The sequence below is a fragment of the Saccopteryx bilineata genome, chromosome 7 (assembly GCF_036850765.1).
Source record: "Saccopteryx bilineata isolate mSacBil1 chromosome 7, mSacBil1_pri_phased_curated, whole genome shotgun sequence".
In the NCBI taxonomy this organism is placed as follows: domain Eukaryota; kingdom Metazoa; phylum Chordata; class Mammalia; order Chiroptera; family Emballonuridae; genus Saccopteryx; species Saccopteryx bilineata.
In genome coordinates, this window is record NC_089496.1 from 75094134 (window position 1) to 75110857 (window position 16724).

The window sequence follows — 16724 nt, forward strand, 5'->3', positions numbered from 1 at the left end:
CATGGTTATCTTTTTTAAAAATAGTTTTGGGAGGAAAGCGGTGAAATCCCTCCGCATAATTAAGATAGGAAACAAAAACAGACTGAAAGAAAGTCAGGTCTATTTTAGACAACCCATGGCACTCCAGGACTTGGAGGAAACCTGGAGGCTGCCTTGTGTGGCCATCTCATTTTACAGACATGAAAGTCAAAGTCTCAGAGATGAAGTGATACCTTTGAAATCACAATAAAAAATCCAAAGCAGGACTTCACTGCACATTTCTGGACTCGGAGTCCGTGTTTTCTCAGTGCACTAGAGCATCTGCTCTGACACATGGTTTATTCAGCTCAGTGACACACTTGTGATGGTGAGTAAACCCGGGCTGATGCCATGTGTTAGTTAACAGGCCTGTGGATTTCTCCAGGAGCCTAGCTAGCAGGCTCTCTTCTTACTCTCCACACTACGTGTGAGCCTCTTCTCCCATTGTAGCCTCTCCTCCAGTGTAAGCTGCTTGGAGGACCTGTAGATAGAAATGGTTTGTAGGTATTTGTGATCTCACACCTGGAAACCAAAAGAAAGGCTGGAGATTAGGAAGTGAAGGACTATTTCTTGAAACAGTCTAAGTGTGTGTGTGTGTGTATATGTGTGTGTGTGTGTCTGTATAAAACATTGTAAGGAATTTGAACTTGAACCTAGCGAGGCTCTCAGCCTCAGCTATACATAAGAATTGGTAGGTCTAGTGAAAGTCTGAAGTACTGTATTTTTAGTTTTTAAAAGCTCCACACTGCCTGACCAGGCGGTGGCGCAGTGGATAGAGCGTCGGACTGGGATGCGGAAGGACCCAGGTTCGAGACTCCAAGGTTGCCAGCTTGAGTGCGGGCTCATCTGGTTTGTGCAAAAAAGCTCACCAGCTTGGACCTAAGGTCTCTGGCTCAAGCAAGGGGTTACTCTTGGTCTGCTGAAGGCCCGCGGTCAAGGCACATATGAGAAAGCAATCAATGAACAACTAGGGTGTCGCAATACGCAACGAAAAACTGATGATTGATGCTTCTCATGTCTCTATTCCTGTCTGTCTGTCCCTGTCTATCCCTCTCTCTGGCTCTGTAAAAAAAAAAAAGAAAAGAAAAAAAAGAGCTCCACAGGTTTTAGATGCACATAGAGCTAGGAATGCTGTGTTCAGTTTGGGGATAATTTTTGCCTTCTATTTCCTGTGAGGTTGGTCTCCTAGAAATATTGCATTGTTGGATTTTACTTATTTAGCTCTTCATATTTACCTTTTTTCTATGAATTATAACTCAAATGCCTCATTTTTAATTCTACAAGTACTTCAAATATTTCAATAACACTATTCAAACAGTATCTTAATAAGATAGTATTTATCTATTCTAATCTGCAAAAGGATTGGAAGTGAGGAAGTGGCTGAATCAACTGTGCATTTTCTTTCATTTTTTATTTTTATTTTGGGGTAGGAGAAGCATCAACTTGTTTCACTTAGTTGTGCTGTTGATTGCTTCTCGTATATGCCCTGACCTGGGCTCAAGCCAGCGACGTTGATGTTCCTGGCCAACACTCTGTCCATTGCACCACTGGCCAGGGCTAAATGTTCATTTTCAATGGTAATTCTAGCTGAGATGGGTGGGGAGAGAGATTTGCAGTGGCAAGAGATGGTATCTTTCAATGACTGTGTAATCCAGTATTTCATCAAGTTAATTTTCCAGAATTCTCCTATCTTGCAGTGCTTGCATTTCTAGGGGGGTGTGTGTATAAATTTGTTATTCCCGAAAAGTAAATGTTTAGGGGTTTTTTGTTGTTATTCTTTTTTAAAATTACTTCACTAGGATAGATTCCCAGGAGTAATTCTGTCAAGTGGAAGAAAATGGGGAGTTGTGGCTCCTGATGATGTACCATGATGCTTACAGTCAATTTACAGTGTAGTCTCTGTGTGTTGGGCCATAAAATATGCCCTTTGGAATCATTTTGTAAGGTTCAGGAAAAGAAAATCTATTGGGATTTTGATAATAGAGTCATCTTATTTTGAAATTAGCAATAAATTATTAGAACAATGTTTGTATCACGTTTACGGTATTTTACATAATTTAACTGCATACTGAGTAACTTAAATTTCTTTGTAATAGATTGATGAACTCCCCGAGGGAGCAGTGAAGCCTCCAGCAAACAAATACCCCATCTTCTTTTTCGGCACCCACGAAACGTAAGTCAGTGAACCACTTATAGTTTCAAAAGCTCTAATTTGACTCTGCTAAACGACATTGTTAATAGACGACCTATAATACTTGACATGTTGGGAAAATCGTTGTAATCAATTATATAAAATTACCAAACTTCCTAATATATTTTTCTTAAGATATGTATTTTCATTTATTGTGCTTTTGAATGTCATTTTTGTTTCTGCTTAAATGTTGGGAATCACTTAGACTTCCCCTTTTGGACACTTTCCAACCATCCAGTGGTCCCCTGGTCCACTCCTGGTCATTTCTTTTGTAGCTCTTCCATACTTCCCTTGTAGCGAAGTTTCTCCATTCATACCTTACAGTACAAAATTACATTCTCTCAGGCTCTCTCAATGTGTCGGACTCAGATGCAGACACACCACAAATTCTGAAAGTTTTCTAATCGTACAGGTTAACTCGTTGCATAAAGGAACCTGAAAAGACAGGTAATTCAAATAATATAGAAGGTTATTTCTTTTTTTTTTTTTTTTTAATCCAGAGATAGGCAGAACAAGGTGAGTAGAATTCTAGGGACCCGGGTTCTTCTGTCACCCTGTCCTGCCCTTCTCTGGGGTGTTGTCCTTGTCTGCTTATTTCTAAGGAAAAAAATGTTTTAATTTAAAAATACTAAAACAAATTGGCTAAGCAGCACCTGTGCATCTCCCAGGGAAGGGCGGGAGGAGAAGTGAATAACAAGTAACTTCTTACAGGGAAATACCTTACAGGCTGCACAGATTACCTCCCCTTGCATTCATTCCAGTGGCAAGAACTTGGTCCTGGGCCACATCTAGCTGTAAGGAGGGCAGGAACACATCAGCTGTAGTGGAGCAACAGTTAGGAGGAGTGATCCGTCAATAAAAGGAAGAAGATAGTGGGTGCTAGGGGATCGTTGGCAGTTGGACACACTAAGAATGTATATGGTTAATTACATGCATACAAATGGAATAGGAATTGCAAATAGGGGGAAAGCTATCACAAAATCTGCAATGTCTTCAAATTCAAGGTCATCCCCTATGTTCGCTTGAGTGTTAGTAGAGCCAGGCATGAGCTGTGTCTTAGCTTGCTGTCTCTGCCATTCTGACATCTTCCTCATTCTTGTCTGGAAAGAGAGCTCGCCAAGGAACGGCCCTTAAAGACATGTATCTTTCTTGTCTGCACATGAGAAATAGTTGTGTTTCTTTCAGGAAGTTTGATTTTCTTTTGTTTTGCTTTTATCTAATAGACACTGTGGACTATACAATTTTTGTTTTCTTTCATAAAGAAATTGCTAGGAAGTAGCACAGTCCAGGGTTGCTGGTGGTTGTACACCCAGCTATCCACTTTTTCTGCCTTGAAACATGTGTAAAACATCTTGTGTTGTGTGCCTAACTCAGAGGATTTCTGTATATTTTTAATTTGTTTACTGAAGTATGTTCTGCCACCTTAGTAGATATTGATATTAAAAATACCTTATTTTTGAAGGTCACAGTATCAATTCTATTTCTAATGTATCTCTGCAGTGCATTTCTAGGTCCTAAAGACCTTTTTCCATATAAGGAATACAAAGACAAGTTTGGAAAGTCAAACAAACGAAAAGGATTTAATGAAGGATTGTGGGAAATAGAAAATAACCCAGGAGTAAAGTTCACTGGATACCAGGTGATGGTTTACTTCATTATCACTTGCTATAGCTCATTTCTGCAGTTTTAACTCCTTTTATGGATCTTTTTTATATGTCCTTTGTTCTAAAAGTTATCCTCCCTCCTTTTGGAGCGAGAGTTCTTTTTTACTTTAGTAGCATTTTGGATCAAATGTAATTATGTTATTCAAGAGGGTTCAAGTCATATAGTCACAGGAATATTGAGGTTGACAGCCCTTTATTTTGAAAATCTTTTTTTTTTTTTAAGTGAGGGATGCTGCCCACCTGGGGCCATTGCTTGGAACCAAGCTATTTTTAGCTCCTACGGCAGAGGCTTCATAGAGCCATCTTTAGTGCCTGGGACCAGCTTGCTCAAACCAATAGAGCCATGGCTGTGAGAGAGAGGGGAGGGGGAGGGAAAGAGAAGGAAATGATTGCTTCTCTTATGTGCCCTGACTGGAAATTGAACCCAAGACATCCACGTGCCAGGCGACACTCTACCACTGAGCCAACTGGCCAGGGCCTTGAAAATCTTAATTGTAAGCTAAACCCTTTCAAATTAAAATAGAATGATTCTATTCTTAGTCTGTGTTCTTTGCTATTGTTTCAGAAATGTAATTAGCTAATACTTTATTATTTCTTAGGCAATTCAGCAACAGAGCTCATCAGAAACTGAGGGAGAAGGCGGGAACACTGCCGACGCGAGCAGCGAGGAGGAAGGTGATCGAGTTGAAGAAGATGGAAAAGGCAAAAGGAAGAATGAAAAGGCTGGCTCAAAGCGGAAAAAGTCCTACACTTCAAAGGTAACTTAGAAACTGTTCCCGTACTAAAGGGTACTTACTTTAGACGAAGTGCCAGGCCTTTCTGAAAAGGCGAGGTTGACACTGAGAACACAGGGGGAGTGAGAGGAGGTGGCAGGGCTCTGAGGTGGAGGGGTTGGCAGGCTCTGAATTGGAAGAAGGCAAGCATGGTTGGAAGATCGTGATCAAGGGAGAGAGACAAGAGGGGCTAAGTAATGGAGAGATGTATGTCACACTAATGACTTTGGATTTTATTCCAATATAATAGTAACTTATTGAAGGTTTTAAACAGAGGAGTGACATGATCCCAGATTTACACATTGAAAGTCTTAGGCTTTTCATATAGTAATTCAGAAATATAATTGACAAAACCATGAGATTGTGAAAACTTCATTTTTTAGAAACTGAAAGCAAGATAGGTGGGCCTTTGAAGATCAAAGATTGGTCCAAGCTTGACTTCAGTTGGTCTGTCACACGATTGAATGCTTGGATAAGTTACTTCCATTTTGATTCCTGTAGTTTGTGGCTGCATAGACTTAGGAAACTGCTTAAAATCAAGTGCCAGGAATTTATCAGACTATAAACATTTTATTTTATGGTCTATAAAATCCACCCAACTTGCATACAGGTAAGATTGTATAAATACATATGACTTCCCATGAATCTAATGAAAACCATGGTATTTGCTTTGGATAGGGATAAAATTTGCAAATAACAAAATAATTAGAATTTTCCATGTCAAACTGTATTTTCCATTCCAGTTATTTATTTATTTGTCTTAAGATTTATTGATTGATTTTAGAGAGAAAGGAGAGAGAGAAGAAGGGGAATGGAATGAGAAGCATCAACTCATAGTAGTTGCTTCCTGTATGTGCCTTGACCCGACAAGCCCAGGGTTTCAAACCAGTGACCTCAGCATTCCAGGTCAATGCTTTATCCACTGTGCCACCACAGGTCGGGCATCATTCCAGTTATTTATTTATTTATTTATTTATTTAGTGAGAGGAGGTGAGGCTGAGACAGACTCCCACATGTGTCCTGATGGGGATCCAGCAAACCTACTAGGGGGTGATGCTCTGCCCATCTGGGGCCTTTGCTTTATTGCAACCAGAGCCATTTTATAGCACCTGGGGCGGAGGCCATGGAGCCATCCTCAGTGCTTGGGGCCAACTCACTCTAATCAAGCCTTGACTGCAGAAGGGGAGAAGACAAGAGAGAGAAAGAAGCAAGAGGGGGAGGGGTAGAGAAGCAGATGGGTGCTTCTCCTGTGTGCCCTGGCCAGAATCAAACCTGAGATATCCACATGCCAAGCTGACATTACTACAGAGCCAACTAGCCACGGCCTCCAGTTATTTTTTAAGCTGAATTTATTTTAGATTTTTGGACTTCACTTAACTACCCAATAGAATTGATCTTATTGAATTTATGATTACCTGCTAAGTGTGTGTCATATATTGTACCACCCTAAATTATCCTAGGTGGCTTAGGCATTTAGTAATGTGCTTATATGGCTTTTAAATTTCATTATTTCATTGTTTCTTATGAAGATCAGAAGTACTAGGGCTCATACATCGGTTTATACCTATTTCTTAAAGTCGAATAATTTTTCTTTGCCACTAAAAATCAGTGATTGGCAAACTTTTTTACTGCATCCCAGCTAGATAAGCATAAAGGTCCCACCTAATTCCATCTTTCTGTGAAAAAAACAAAGTTCAGTCAGTAATCAGAATGAAAAGCAATAGCACAGGCAGATTTGAGGGAGGTTTTATATATATATATATATATATATATATATATATATATATATATATATATTAGCAGTAAGTATACTGATGATTCATATTTGAGCCTTAACAGAGACTGAAAAGTCATAGATCAAAATTATTTGCATGTAAATTAGTTACTGTTTACAGTAGGGCTGTTCAGAGGGCTTCACAACAAGTTAAACTTATGATGATGCTAAGACCACACGGATGAAACAGATGAAGGGTCCTTTCCCCAAATTTCAGAACTGTAATGAATATGCCCGGTAAGAGCTTGGCAAGGTTACCAAACAGCATGGCAGCCAGATTTCTTTTTTTCTTTTCCAAGTGAGAGGAGGGGAGGCAGAGAGACATACTCCCACATGTTACCTGACTAGGATCCATCCAGCAACCCCCATCCAGGATAGATGCTCAGCCCATCTGGGGCCCATGCTGGCAACCAAGCTATTTTTCACTCCTGAAGCAGAGGTTTCGTGAAGCTATTCTCAGCTCCTGGGGCCGATGCACTTGAACCAGTCTAGCCATGGCTGAGGGAGGGGAAGAGAGAAAGAGAAAGAAAGGAAAGGGGGGCGGTAGAGAGGCAGATGGTAACTTCTCCTGTGTTCCCTGACTGGAAATCAAACCCGGAACATCCACATGCCAGGTCAATGCCTTACCACTAAGTCAACCGGCCAGGGCCTACAGCTAGATTTCTTACTGTCTTGATTCTGATCTGTGTCTACCCAGTTATAATACCTGTAAATCACTCATAGGGTTACTCATAAGTAGCCTTTGTAAACACTATGAATTTTAGGGAGTTGTACATTATTATCTAGAACAGGGGTAGTCAACCTTTTTATACTTACCACCCACTTTTGTATCTGTTAGTAGTAAAATTTTCTAACCGTCCACCGGTTCCACAGTAATGGTGATTTATAAAGTAGGGAAGTAACTTTACTTTATAAAATTTATAAAGCAGAGTTACAGCAAGTTAAAGCATATAATAATTACTTACCAAGTACTTTATGTCAGATTTTCGCTAAATTTGGCAGAATAAATCTTTATAAAACAGCTTACTATAGTTAAATCTATCTTTTTATTTATACTTTGGTTGCTCCGCTACCGCCCACCATGAAAGCTCGAACGCCCACTAGTGGGCGGTAGGGACCAGGTTGACTACCACTGATCTAGAGGAACTGTAGGTCAAGACTATTATTTGAGAATTACTGTATAAAGCAGTTGCTATGTTTCAGTAATCATACCCTATTTCCTAGGGGAACAAAAAGTATTCCACTTTTGTATTGTCATACTTGATCCTAACCCTTACTCTAGACACTCAGTACCTTGGGATTATTAAATCCCTTCATGTAAAAAGTAAAATTGACCTCTTAGATAGACTCCTGTGTGTGCCACAACTGGGATCCACCCGGCAAGCCCACTAGGGGGCGATGCTCTGCCCATCTGGGGCTCTTCTTTCTTTACAACTGGAGCCATTTTTAGCACCTGAGGCAGAGGCTATGGAGCCTTCTTAAGTGCCCGGGGTCAATTTACTCCAATCGAGCCATGGCTGCAGGAGCGGAGAAGAGAGAGAAGTGAGAGGGGGAAGGGTGGAGAAGCAGATGGACACTTCTGTGTGCCCTGACTGGGAATTAAACCCAGGACATTCACATGCTGGGCCGATGCTCTACCACTGAGCCAATCAGCCAAGGCCAAAATGATCTCACTTTAAACACGTTTTGGACTGGGTTGGTAGTTTCAGTTGAGTAAAGATGAGAAGCAGTGTAGTTATGTATTCTATCACATTGCCAGCAGATGTTTTCTCTCTGAAAGTTGCATTTTAAAATATTGATTTTCCAAGGAAGCTCCCATTTACTAATTCATTTCTGGAAGACCAAAAGTGCGTTGGCTAAACCACTTTTGCCTTAGCCCTTATTTGCCATGTGCTTAAAGATTCTTAAAATTGCCCTTGTCTGGCTTGGCCTGTGGTGATGCAGTGGATAAAGCATCAACCTGGAACACTGAGGTCACCAGTTCGAAACAGTGGGCTTGCCTAGTCAAGGCACATATAGAAAGCAACTACTACGAGTTGATGTTTTCCACTCCTTCTCTTTCTCTCTCCCCTCTCTAAATAAAATTTTTAAAAAAACAATTTGCCCTGGCTGGGTAGCTCAGTTGATTATGAAGTCAACCCAATACACCAAGGTAGTGTGCAGGTTTGATTCCTTGTTAGAGCAATACAAGAATCAACCGATGAATGCATAAATAAATAGAACAGTAAACTGATGTTTTTCTCCCTCTTTAAAATCAATAAATAAAAAAGCCCTGGCCAGTGGTTCAGTGGATAGAGCATCGGCCTGGCATATGGATATCCCAGGTTCAATTCCCTGGTCATAGCACACTGGAGAAGTGACCATCTGCTTCTCTCCCCCACTCTCCCTCCCTTCTCTCTCTTCCTATCTCGCAGCCAATGGCTTGGTCGGGCTGAGCATCAGCCCCAGACGAGGTTGCCAGGTGGATCCTGGTTCAAGCATATGCGGGGGAGTCTATCTCACTATACTTTCCTCCTCACCTTAAAAAAAAAATCAGTAAATAAAAATTTTTAAAAAGGACTCTTAAAATTTAAAATTTCTCAAAGAGGAAATGATAGTAAAATGCTACAGCTTACTTTCTTGAAGGTATGTCCAGTGAGACTAGCCTTCAGTCGTTTTGATGCTGTTCAGCAAAGCAGCTCTGGCTGTGAACTGTCACCGTATTTTTTTCTTCCCCAGAGTCCATCTTGATTTCAAATGCAAGATGATAAGAAACAGAAGCACTAGTTCACCAGCATGGCCTTGGGTTCTTTTTTTTTTTTTTTTTGTATTTTTCTGAAGCTGGAAACGGGGAGAGACAGTCAGACAGACTTCCGCATGCGCCCGACCGGGATCCACCCGGCACGCCCACCAGGGGCGACGCTCTGCCCCTCTGGGGCGTCGCTCTGCCTCGACCAGAGCCACTCTAGCGCCTGGGGCAGAGGCCAAGGAGCCATCCCCAGCGCCCGGGCCATCTTTGCTCCAATAGAGCCTTGGCTGCGGGAGGGGAAGAGAGAGACAGAGAGGAAGGAGGGGGGGGTGGAGAAGCAAATGGGCGCTTCTCCTGTGTGCCCTGGCCGGGAATCGAACCCTGGTCCCCCGCACGCCAGGCCGACGCTCTACCGCTGAGCCAGCCGGCCAGGGCCGGCCTTGGGTTCTTATATGACTATCCATAATTTTAAAAATTAACTATTTTATATCACATGGTGATGTAAAAGTTTTGTCGAGATATTTCCATGTGTACCGTCACCCAGACAGCTCCAGAAGGTGCCCAGCATGAGTATCCACATGTTATGGTGGACAATTCACCTCGCTTCTCTGGACCTCAGTTTCTGCTGTAAAAAGAAGAGGCAGGACATGCTGACCTTAAAGTGCCTTCCAGCTCTGTGGCATTCCTCTGGTGGCGTCCGTCCTATTATATTTAATCATTGACAGTGTTCTGGGTATATGATTCCCTATTGTCTACTTTTAACCTCTCACTGCTGGAACAGAACTTTCAAAACAGTCATCTAGTCCACCTCTACTTCCTTTCCAGCTGCTTAAACTGAGGCCCTATGAGGTGAAATGACAGGTCCAAGGTCACTAACCCAGTCTGGCACCCTGCATGTTACAGCTAGGTCGGCTCTTTCTGCATTTCTTATTCTTGTGTGTTTGGGTTTCTGTGTTTGACTGTAATTTTTAACTTATCTAAACATTTAGAAATCCTCTAAACAATCCCGGAAATCCCCAGGAGATGAAGATGACAAGGACTGCAAAGAAGAGGAAAACAAAAGCAGCTCAGAGGGTGGAGATGCCGGCAATGACACAAGAAACACAACTTCAGACTTGCAGAAAACCAGCGAAGGGGTAAGGAGATGCGGGCGCTTTTCTTGTCTCATATTCATTCAGAAGATACTTGCTTCAGTCAGGATCCATACCTCAGCGTTAGTAACACTGTCTTAGGAAATGGAGAATGTTCCCAGCCCGATAATAGCTATCCACTGACAGTTCCTAAACAAGGGATCAGGGGCTTAGGACCTGCACACAAGAGAGCCAGGTGGGAGCTGCACCTGCTTATCAGGGTGGAACTCTGTGGATAGTTTATTCTTTTTTAAACTAACTTTTGAGCAACCTGAGAGCCTGTGAAAGTAAGGTTGAAATGTTGAAATTATGAAATGCCACTTAAAACTGTGACAGTTGCATTTCTTTCGTTACAAACAAATAGTATGTTTGAAGTTGAGTGTTTTGTACTGCTTCTTTCCTGGAAGCAGTTGTGATTTAATGTGCCCATGGGGACTTGAAATATTGAAATATTCAAACAGTATGTGAATGTTGACATTTAAAGGATCAAGAGGAAAACTTGTCCACAATGAGTATTGGTAACTTTTTTTTTTAAGTTTTCCCAATTGTATTAGTTTTCTAGGGCTGACATAACAGAAATGTATTCACTCACAATTCAAGAAATTAAGATGTCTAAAATGAGAATGTCACCAAGGTCAGTTCCTTCTGGAGTCTCTGAAGGAGTCTTGTTAACTTTTGTTAGCCTGTTAACTTCAAAGCCACAGGCAAGAACCCTCTTATGAAAGTGTTAGTGATGGTAAGTTTTGCCCCTGGTCATTTTCCATGAGTCTGATTGAACAGTAGTGAATCATTTAAAACAATAACCCTTGAAATGTATTACTATTACTCATCTGTTGAATTCTGCTGTCAGCTGAGTCCTTGCCTGTTTGTTTTTTTTTTCTTTTTTTTTGTTTTTTTTTTTTTTCTTCTTTCTAAAGCTGGAAACAGGGAGAGACAGTCAGACAGACTCCCGCATGCGCCCAACCGGGATCCACCCGGCACGCCCACCATGGGGCGATGCTCTGCCCACCAGGGGGCGATGCTCTGCCCATCCTGGGCGTCGCCATGTTGCGACCAGAGCCACTCTAGCGCCTGAGGCAGAGGCCACAGAGCCATCCCCAGCGCCCGGGCCATCTTTGCTCCAATGGAGCCTTGGCTGCGGGAGGGGAAGAGAGAGACAGAGAGGAAAGCGCGGCAGAGGGGTGGAGAAGCAAATGGGCGCTTCTCCTATGTGCCCTGGCCGGGAATCGAACCCGGGTCCTCCGCACGGTAGGCTGACGCTCTACCGCTGAGCCAACCGACCAGGGCCTCCTTGCCTGTGTTTGTCAGTCCCGTTGACCTCTCAGCTCTGTCCTCCATCAGTTTTCGAAGGTGCTCCCGGGTTGGTAGGTCCAGATGTCCGTGTTCCTCTCATCCAGCCCAGCTCTGCCCTGTCCCCTGCCTGTCATTTTTTTCTGGACCCCTCTCCACTAGAGAGTCCTGTGCCGTTACCTTTGCCTGTAGCCTCACTGCAGACTCCGGGACCTGACACATTTGATTTCCTTTGGTTCTGCCCACTGCCTCCCTCCCAGAGAGCTCTAGTCCGCACACAGCCGGAACTCCCACCACTCCATCCCAGCACTGCTGAGTTTGTTTCTAGCTGCACTTCCCGGGACGGAGGAGTAGGAGGTGGAGGGCTCACCGCACTGCTCCTGCATGGTCTGTGGACAGGCAGCATCAGCCTCACTCGGGAGCTGTTAGAAAGGCACGATCAGAGGCCCAGCCCCAAACCTGCCGTGGCAGCAGCTGTGTTGGAACTATGTCCCAGGTCATTTGTGTGCACGCTGAAGTGTGAGAAGCACTGATTGGCACCTGAGTCAGGGTCCCCAGTACTATCTCCTCCTCGTCCTCCAGGGCCACGCCCCGCCAGTTGTCCCTTGCCTTCTTCCCACAAGCTTCTTCCCCTGGGCCCACAGACTGTGTCAGGTCTCTGTTAACCTCAGGGATGCCTCCCTTCCACTACTTATCCCCTTCTCACTTTTCCCTTTGACTCTGAATGTCTTAAGAGTTCTTGCCTGACCAGGCGGTGGTGCAGTGGATAGAGTGTCGGACTGGGATGCCGAGGACCCAGGTTTGAGACCACGAGGTCGCCAGCTTGAGCGCGGGCTCATCTGGTTTGAGCAAAGCTCACTAGCTTGGAACCAAAGTCGCTGGCTCAAACGAGGGGTTACTCGGTCTGCTGAAAGGCCCGCGGTCAAGGCACATATGAGAGCAATCAATGAACAACTAAGGTGTCACAATGCGCAACGAAAAACTAATGATTGATGCTTCTCATCTCTCCGTCCCTGCCTATCCCTTCTCTCTGACTCTCTGTCTCTGTATTAAAAAAAAAAAGGTTTAAAAGAGTTCTCTCTTCATGTCCACCTCCTCACCTCCTGTTCATGCCTTCCCCCCACCACACCCCTGCTTCTCCTGCAGCCATTTCACTGGCACTGCTTTTACACAGGTCCCTGGGGACCCTCTCAGTGCCGCCTCCAGTGTCTCCCGGGTCTTCTCATTTCCTCTGCAGCATCCCGCGCCATTGACCCCTTTCTCCTCCTGACCTGGCCTCCAGGTGGCCAGTCTACTCCACCTCCCAGGTCCTGCTGTCTCCTTCCGGAGCCTCTCCCTGCAGCCTGTCGTGGTGCACTTGTACCCTGAAAGCTTCCCCTGTCCCCATCTCATCCCCTCTGTGCTGTCACTGATGACATCCCCCTCTGTCTCCTGCGCAGATTCATTTTCCTAACTGTTAATGGAATCATTTGTACTTGAATATCTTGAAAGCACCTCAGAAAATAGTCCTACTAGAAGTAGCAACAGTGGTGGTCTGAGTAGCGCGGGCTCACGTTTTTACCAGGATCCACACTGCCTGTTCCGGTGAGCACTGCTATGAGTCCTCACGCCCCCGGGGGGTGGGCGCAGGGTTGTCCCTGTTCTGGAGCTGGGGAAACTGAGGCTGAAAGCATTGGCCCAGGATCACACAGCTAGTAAGAGCCTAGGGTCCATTTTTAACCTGCTTTTAGTAATATATTTGTTACAGAAATATATGTATAATATAAAGAAATAAACATAGTATTCCCAAGAATATCAGTGACACTACCACTCAACACCAAAACTAAAACATAACAATGATTTATATCTAACATACATGTTCATCCCATCCTCTTCCTCCCCATTGATGACCACTGGTGTTACATTTATTATTTTCTTTAATTTTCAAAATTTTAGCCCATGACTAGCATTAGCTTAAATAATATATTTTTCAATTTTGTTCTTTTTATTATTATTATTATCTAGCATTTTCTATGGATCAGGAATCCAGACAGGTGTCACTTATTGAGTTTTCTGTCTCTGAGTGTCTCCAAAGCTGCAGTTAAAGTGTCAACAGGAGCTCAGATCACTTTGAGGCTCAGGGGTAGTCCTCTTCCAAGCTCATTCAAGTTCTTGGCAGGGTTTGGTTTCTCACAGTTGTCAGACTGAGGCCCCATTCCTCACTAACTTTTGGCCAGAAGCCTCACTTGGTGCCTTGCCATGTGAGTCCTTCCATGGGCACCTCCAGCAGGGCATCTGGCTTCATCGGAGCAGCACAAAGTACCAGCGAGAGTGTGCTGGCAAGACAGAGGTCTGTCTTGTCTTCTGTAATCTAACCTCGGAAGCGACATCTCATTGCGTTTGCCTCATTGTGTTCATTAGAAACAAGTCACAGGGTCCACCCACCCTCAAGGGGAAGGGATGACACAGGGTATGATATCAGGAGGCAGGGGTCATGGCGAACCATGTCAGAAAACTGCCCACTCCTGAAATAACCACTGGTTTGCAGTTAGAACTGGCTTGGACCAGTTGGGTTCTGCCCAGCCCTGGAGCTGGAGTCAAGTTCCTAAATCACAAGGCTGTCCCCCGCCTTGGGAAGAGACAGGATAGACTCACTGTCGGGAGGACAGACACAGCGCTGTGTTCGCTGTAACCACTAAACAGTAGCCCTGCCTTTTTTCTTCTGACTGTGGGCCTGGTGTTCTCTGTCAGCGCAGCATCCTCATGTCTCCCATTGCCGTCGAGACCAAGTCCACAGTACACCCCCCACCGTGTTTCAGTCTTTACACTCCAGCCCCAGTTTCTCTCTCCAGCTTGGTTTCTCATTGTTACTTATTCAAACTCTTTGGTGTCAGGATCCCTGTAATAATTTCAAAAGTTATTGAGGGCCCCAAAGAGCTTTTGGTATAGCTATTAGTATTTCCTTAAATATTTAGAAACGAAATCTTAAAGATATTTATCAATTCATTTAAAAATAATAATAAAGGCCCTGGCCGGTTGGCTCAGCGGTAGAGCGTCGACCTAGCGTGCGGAGGACCCGGGTTCGATTCCCGGCCAGGGCACACAGGAGAAGCGCCCATTTGCTTCACCACCCCTCCGCCGCGCCTTCCTCTCTGTCTCTCTCTTCCCCTCCCGAAGCCGAGGCTCCATTGGAGCAAAGATGGCCCGGGCGCTGGGGATGGCTCTGTGGCCTCTGCCTCAGGCGCTAGAGTGGCTCTGGTCACAACATGGCGACGCCCAGGATGGGCAGAGCATCGCCCCCCGGTGGGCAGAGCGTCGCCCCATGGTGGGCGTGCCGGGTGGATCCCGGTCGGGCGCATGCGGGAGTCTGTCTGACTGTCTCTCCCTGTTTCCAGCTTCAGAAAAATGCAAAAAAAAATAATAATAATAATAATAATAATAAAGCCCTGGCCGGTTGGCTCAGTGGTAGAGCATCGGCCTGGCGTGCAGGAGTCTTGGGTTCGATTCCCGGCCAGGGCACACAGGAGAAGCGCCCATCTGCTTCTCCACCCCTCCCCCTCTCCTTCCTTTCTGTCTCTCTCTTCCCCTCCTGCAGCCAAAGCTCCATTGGCGCAGAGTTGGCCCGGGCGCTGAGGATGGCTCTATGGCCTCTGCCTCAGGTACTAGAATGGCTCTGGTTGCAACAGAGCGATGCCCCAGATGGGCAGAGCATCACCCCCTGGTGAGCATGCCGGGTAGATCCTGGTCGGGCGCATGCGAGAGTCTGTCTGCCTCCCCGTTTCCAACTTCAGAAAATACAAAAAAAAAAAGAAAGAAAGAAAGAAAAAATAATAATAATAAACCCATTACTTAACATAAATAACACGTTTATAAAAAGTAACTGCATTTTCCAAAAAGAATTTTTGAGACAATCTCTTTAATGCCTGGTTTAATAGGAAGCATCAGGGTTTCCCTGTCTGCTTCTGTATTTGGTCTGTTGCAGTGTGTTGTTTTGGTTGAATTACTTGAAGAAAACCTGGCCTCACGTAGATGTTAGTTGGAAAAGGGAAATGCAAGTATTTTAATAGTCTCTGTAGATAACTGTGGAGACATAGTTTGATGTTACACCAATTCTATAAGTGGTAGTTTCTCCAGGGTAAGTTGCAATGTGGAATTCTGTTGGACTGTCTGGCACTTTGAATATCCTTTACCCATTTGGAAAATATTGATTCCCTGAGTTAACCATATCTTCCAAATATTTTACTATAAATATACCCATTTTATTATAAAATAATTTTAACCACATTTTTTATATCACTCCCTATCTTGTCAGAAAAATCTGTTGGGAAATTGTTAATCATGGAGGATTTAAGTTTTTCAGAGTTCTGATTTTCACTTAGAAACTAAAAATTTCTCATTGGCAACAAATACTGCCAATTGCTTTCCTTGAAGTAATAGGCTCATTTCATTTATATCTGACAAAGTGTCAGATACCTGAGTCTTAATAACCATAGTTTTTGGGGTTTTTTTTGTATTTTTCTGAAGCTAGAAACCGGGAGAAACAGACAGACTCCCGCATGCGCCCAACCGGGATCCACCCAGCACGCCCACCAGGGGGCGATGCTCTGCCCACCAGGGGGCGATGCTCTGCCCCTCCGGGGCGTTGCTCTGCCACGACCAGAGCCACTCTAGCGCCTGGAGCAGAGGCCAAGGGGCCATCCCCAGCGCCCGGGCCATCTTTGCTCCAATGGAGCCTCGGCTGCAGGAGGGGGAAGAGAGAGACAGAGAGGAAGGAGAGGGGGAGGGGTGGAGAAGCAGATGGGCGCTTCTCCTGTGTGCCCTGGCTGGGAATCGATCCCGGGACTTCTACACACCAGGCCAATGCTCTACCACTGAGCCAACCAGCCAGGGCCAATAACCATAGTTTTAACATCATTTTTTTTTTCCAAGTGAAAATGGTGAACCATGAAAGATCCTATGACTTGTACTGTGTCATAACTTCTGCTTCCTGTGTCCTGGGTGTGCTTCGACTTAACCGCCACCAACAGAAGCCTCAGGAGGATCTGACTGGAGTGACCAGTCGTTGTCCCATACAGGGAGGGAGCCATGCAGGAGGAAGCACTTCCGGCTGCTCAGTTGGAGGAGACTTCCTGTCTTGCAAACCCTGAGAACGCCATGGCCAGAACATACCATAATTT

At 44.5% G+C, this 16724-nt stretch overlaps 1 protein-coding gene and 1 non-coding gene across 2 annotated transcripts in view; one reads left to right on the top strand and one right to left on the bottom strand.

Annotated features, from left to right (window-relative positions):
• Positions 1-16724, top strand: part of HDGFL3 (HDGF like 3) — a 46317-nt gene that overhangs the window by 24286 nt on the left and 5307 nt on the right. Inside the window, exons 2-5 of the mRNA XM_066240321.1 lie at positions 2115-2191; positions 3710-3848; positions 4473-4631; positions 10138-10284. Coding sequence (XP_066096418.1) covers positions 2115-2191; positions 3710-3848; positions 4473-4631; positions 10138-10284 — 522 coding nt within the window. The remainder of the gene's footprint in view (positions 1-2114; positions 2192-3709; positions 3849-4472; positions 4632-10137; positions 10285-16724) is intronic.
• Positions 11490-11565, bottom strand: TRNAG-ACC (transfer RNA glycine (anticodon ACC)). Its single transcript has one exon. It is a non-coding gene; the product is annotated as a tRNA-Gly (tRNA).